Raw genomic sequence first — 5213 nt, 5'->3', positions numbered from 1 at the left:
CTAGAAAAAAAAATTTTTTTTTTTTTAGTTAAACAGTTAATGTATAGGTGATTAAACATTGTTCTAATTTTTTTCACGAGTCAGGAAATATTATAAATGAGATTCTAATTTATAATATTTCCCAGCGCTGGTCACTAGATGGAGCAATTCCCAAAATTGCAGCATTGCATGTGGTAAAGCTTTCTGCTGCAAAATTTGAGAAAACTCACTCGCTGTAGTGAGCTCTCAGAATCCCCCCCCCTCCTTTATCCTGGCTAGTGCCGGGAGAAACGAGGGGATTGAACGGTCAAACCTCCTACACTGTGTGTCGCCATTTTTTGAGCTAACGCACAGTGTAGTAGGTTTACATACAGTAGTAAACACACAGTAAAACACGTACATACACAGACCTAACTTACCTGCTCCTGCCGCCGCCGTTCCCTCCGGTCTGTCCGCTCCGTCTGCTACCTCCACTCCAAGTGCACAAGTCCGGAAGCCACGACCGGAAGTAGTAATCTTACTGTCAGGCCGCGACTTCCGGTCCACAAGAAAATGGCGCCGGACGTCGCACAATTCTATTTGGACTGTGTGGGAGCAGCGCATGTGCCGTTCCCACACAGACGGTGTACAGCATAGTGGATGGAACGGGCCCCGTTCGCAGTCACTATGGGACTGTATGTGCGTATTCCATTTCTGTATGTGTCGTTAATCGACACATACAGAGATGGAAAAAAAAATGGCAGCCCCCATGGACAAGAAAAAGTGAAAAAATAAAAAAAAGTAAAACACAAACACACAAATAAAAAAACGTTTAATAAAACACTAAAAGCAAATTGGTCTAAAAAATTTTTTCGTGACACTGGTCCTTTAAATGTTCAGTGGTTTTTCTTTTCTCCCACTAACGTCAATATGAAATTGGAACACCATTTACTCTATGGCACCTGTTCAAATGAATTTGTTCTTGTTGTATTCTACCGAGGATTCACATCTGTAAAATCATGACCGAGATCCATTACAAACAGTCTGCTGCTACAGATTACAAAACTACTACTCTTTTAATTGTACTCAATAGTTGAAGGGACATATATATATTTTATTATGTTAGATTGCAGGGCATTTTCTTAACTGTGGGGAAGGGGCAAACAAGTACTAGGTGTCATATACCTTCACCAATATGGTAGGAAAGGGGAACAGAATTGTCCTACGTTGGGGAGGAGACCTTCTATTTGAAAGCAATACCAGTGAAAAGCATCTAGGAAGAGCATAAAACACCCTTTCTTTTTAATTCTTGTATCGATGTGTAAGAAAATAACATTATTTCTGTACTGTAAGCAGAATGCAATTTAACAAAAAAATCAAAAAAATCTGTGATATCTCTATAAAAAAAAAATAAAAAAATCCTATGGGTAAGACCATTCTTGATTGAAAAAGGGAACTTTCTTCCCCAAAACTGGGCTGACAACTGGTGGACGATCGGCTCTATTTTAGCTGCATCATTCTCACATAGCCCTTGGCAGATAAGGAAAATGTATTCTTAGACACCTATTAAACAAAGCAAAGGGCTGCGTTACGACATGTGGGATCCTCTGAGTTGCTGTCGGTGGCTCAGTGGCCTGGGAGAGTTAGGCCCTATGCACACGGCTGTATATTTCAACTGTAATTACGGCCCCATTAATGTCTATTGGCCACAGACACCTTTCTGTATATTTACGGATGGGTGTCCATGCTGGAAAAAAAAAATTATAGAACCTGTCCTTGTCAGTAATTACGGCGCGGACTCTCCCATAGAAGTCTATGGGCACTTCCGTAAATACGGACGGCTACAGATGTGCATCGGTAGATTGGCCGTATTTATGGAAGCGTTGCTATGCAACATGTTGGTGACATTTGCAACCTACTTTTTTTATGTATCTGTATACATGGGTCAAATACGCATGCACTATGGACCGTATGTGCGGATACCGTTCCGTATATATATATATATATATATATATATATATATATATATATACACACACACACACACACACACACACACATACACACATGGATGAGTTACAGATGACTGCGGATCCGTATTTATGGATAGATGAAAATACGGTTGTATGCATAGGGCCTTAATGAAATCTTGTATCTGATACGGCTCCTTCCTTAGGCAGTAACACAGAGACCAGGAAGGAGCTGGTCCAGCTCCGAAATACGTTGCTTGTATCCATCCATTTTATTAAAGAACTTTCGAGTACCCACAGTGTTCCTTGCCATGCGACACTAAGGATCCAATATCACATCTCTTCAAAAGGGAACAGCGCCGTTCGTAGGGCTGATTTTTTTGGAAACTTCCCACTGTTACTGTTAAATTTCAAAGCTGAGCTGCAACACAAGGTACAAACCATGGACAGGTGTGGAAGAAAGCCGCCATCTTTTTCTAATCCAGAGCAAGCCATATGGTTTTCCCAAAAACATACTGGGTGTACTGTAGCCCTGATGTAGATGAAAATCATTGCATCCTGTCAAATGTACAATAAATTATGTACTACACATTCTACAATATAGATCATATGTTACACTTTATTTTAGAAATACTGATGTTGAATGCTGAAAAAAAAAAAAAGCTCTTGAGTTATGCATTGAGTAAAGCCTCATATTTCTCATCGTAGGAGCCTTGTCCTTTAATCTGTAATGTCAGTGGCTTCTCTCCCAGCATGCCATGCACCATGACGACTGTCTCATAGTCTTTGTTTGTCCTGTAAGAGTAAAATCTTATAGAAAGCGGTATGGACATCATACAACATATATATAATGAGAGCCAGACCAGACCAGACCAGACCCGACCCGACCCGACCGACCATTGCCAGTTAAGTGTTTCAGCCACCTGGACTGATGAGCCTGCACTTGCAAAGTCTCTGTGTCTACATATACTGGACAGTGTAAACCGCAGGTTCGTATCACATGTGTAAATGATCTGTGGTTTACAGTGTTGAGGGCTATTCAGATGAACGAGTGTAAACTTGGATGTGAAAAACTGCCGGTTTTCACTTCCGAGTCGTGCCCGTGCGGGATCTGTTTTCACAGATCCCTCATAGACTTGAGTCTATTGAGGGATCTGTGAAAACGGACAAAAATACGTTGTGCTATTTTTTTCACAGGCCCTTCATACTGTCTGTTAAAACAACGGCTATGTGAACAGCCACGTTGAATTGCATGGGTCCGTGTGCTGTCCGCGTTTTTTTTAACGGACAGCACACGGATGTATAATATGCTTGTCTGAATAAGCCCTTAGGTTAAGCTTAGTAGCCCCCTGGCAATGTGAAACAAACCATCATTCGCACTGTATGTAATCATCAGATCATTCAGTATACCAGCTGGTTGGACACAATTCTCAGGAAATTAAAGGGATCGTCTCATCATGACCGCGCCATGCCGCCACTTCGGCTTTAGAAACCTCTGTTGTGTTGTGGCCAGGAGAAGCTCTGATCTGTCCATACATTTACTTCAGCTGGCGGGGAAGGAATACACCACAGTGACCGAGTCGTCTTACCTCGCTGTGAAAGTCACCAATAACATCTCCTTACTGGATGACGTGTGACTGACGTGCGCCTCAAGCATCCCACTGGTGGGGGAAATGGAAAAAATATCTGGTCTACTGTGTCTTTCCCGTTTATCTGGAAATTAAAATAAAGGAATTTGTACCGGTCATTACAATAATGTTCTACAGTCAAAAGGATCCGGAGCTTATAAACGCCTGTTATTCTAGGTTTGGGGTCACACTTGCATGTTTGGGGTGGCAGGTTTTTTGTGCGGCAGGTTCAAACTAGTTGGACAAAGATTGAGCCAAACGCAATCTTTCTGTTGCCCCCACAAAATGCTTAACATCAGAATAGTGCGTTTACGGCTTATAAGGTACTTTTTAACTACTCGCATCTTACTACCTCAACCCCCTTCAACTAATTTTTATTTTTTTTAAGTGTTTCGAGTTTCACTGTTTTAAGACCGAAAAGGGCTACAGTACTTAAGCCTATACAGTATTTACCCAGCAAAGCAGTCCAGTAACTTTTTGATCCACTTCTGTTCGTTAGAAAAACTTCTTGGGTTCTAGTTTGCCCCACAAAGCATGCGCCGAAATCCACAGTGTCACAGGAGAGCTGTAATACTGGCACAGTGAGGTACGCATGCATGGGGACTTGCTGCGGAGATAAATTTGTGCTGTCAGGAAAACTTGTTTTATTTGGATGAAGTACTAATTTTGATATCATAAAAAGAAAAGTAACCTGAGAGCTGTTATTGCTGTGCTCAATGAGTAGTGCCTGGGTAAAGTACAGCTTCCTCTCGCCATTCTCTGACTGTAGGATTTTAACACCAGATAACATCTGATCGCCCGGCAGGTTTTGGTACGTCAGCAGTTCCAGGGTTGTACAGAATGACACTTTGACCTATGAAATCATTCCTAATGTTAGTTGATAGATCGGTCTGCTCTATGGAGGGTGTTCTGTGTATTTAACTAGGATATGGGTTCAAGAAGTATGTAATATTAGATTACTCTATTATACTCTTCAAGTTATACCCAACTACTATTTGGGCAACGGCACACTAAAATTGCTAAAACTTTAAGATCTTGGGGAATTACATGGACATAAAAACTGTTCTAACAAAAATTGTTTAGTGTTGTCCGTGAGTTTTCAGCAGGGGTCTGACCCGCTTGCTACGGGTGACACGACAAATTTTTCTTAGGACAAGTTTTATGCATGAGTCCTGCTACTGTAGGTCCCTTCGGGCGCAGTCCCTAACATCTCAGCTCAGTGACCAAATATTAAATAGGAGAATATGATAGTGTTGGCACTTTAGTGCTCTGTTAAAGGCTGGGTTCACACGTGGCGGAATTTCACTAAAATTCCGCTGCGGACACTCCGCAGCGTTAATTCGCAGCGGAGCCGTTTGTCCATTGACTTACACTTTAATTTAGCAGTGTTCGTTTAGACGAGGCGTAAAATTCCGCTGCGGAGCGGAATTTGGTGTCCGCAGCATGCTCTGTCTGTTGCGGAGCAGTGGCGGACTCATGGCGGAATTTCTCCATTGACTTCAATGGAGATTCTAATTTCCGCAATGAAGTCCGCAGCTGTCATGCACATGTTATGTGTGCTGCGGATCCGTCTTGCTTTTTTAACTTGACATTTCTTCATTCTGGCTGGACCAGCCAGACTGAGGAAGTCAATGGGGCTCCCGTAATGACGGGAGCG

At 42.1% G+C, this 5213-nt stretch overlaps 1 protein-coding gene across 2 annotated transcripts in view; it reads right to left on the bottom strand.

Annotated features, from left to right (window-relative positions):
- DLEC1 (DLEC1 cilia and flagella associated protein) overlaps window positions 1–5213 on the bottom strand; it is a 68300-nt gene that overhangs the window by 243 nt on the left and 62844 nt on the right. Inside the window, exons 36-39 of one of the 2 annotated variants that reach the window (XM_075827330.1) lie at window positions 4248–4409; window positions 4010–4163; window positions 3518–3641; window positions 2532–2723 (exon numbers count right to left, since the gene is read on the bottom strand). In XM_075827330.1, the coding sequence (XP_075683445.1) occupies window positions 2600–2723; window positions 3518–3641; window positions 4010–4163; window positions 4248–4409 (564 nt within the window). In that variant the 3' untranslated portion in view covers window positions 2532–2599. Of the gene's footprint in view, window positions 1–2531; window positions 2724–3517; window positions 3642–4009; window positions 4164–4247; window positions 4410–5213 lie in introns of those variants that run through there. The other variant, XM_075827331.1, reaches the window with a different exon arrangement.

Source organism: Rhinoderma darwinii, chromosome 5 (assembly GCF_050947455.1).
Source record: "Rhinoderma darwinii isolate aRhiDar2 chromosome 5, aRhiDar2.hap1, whole genome shotgun sequence".
Taxonomy (NCBI): Eukaryota; Metazoa; Chordata; class Amphibia; order Anura; family Rhinodermatidae; genus Rhinoderma; species Rhinoderma darwinii.
This window is presented reverse-complemented; position numbering and strand designations above follow the sequence as displayed.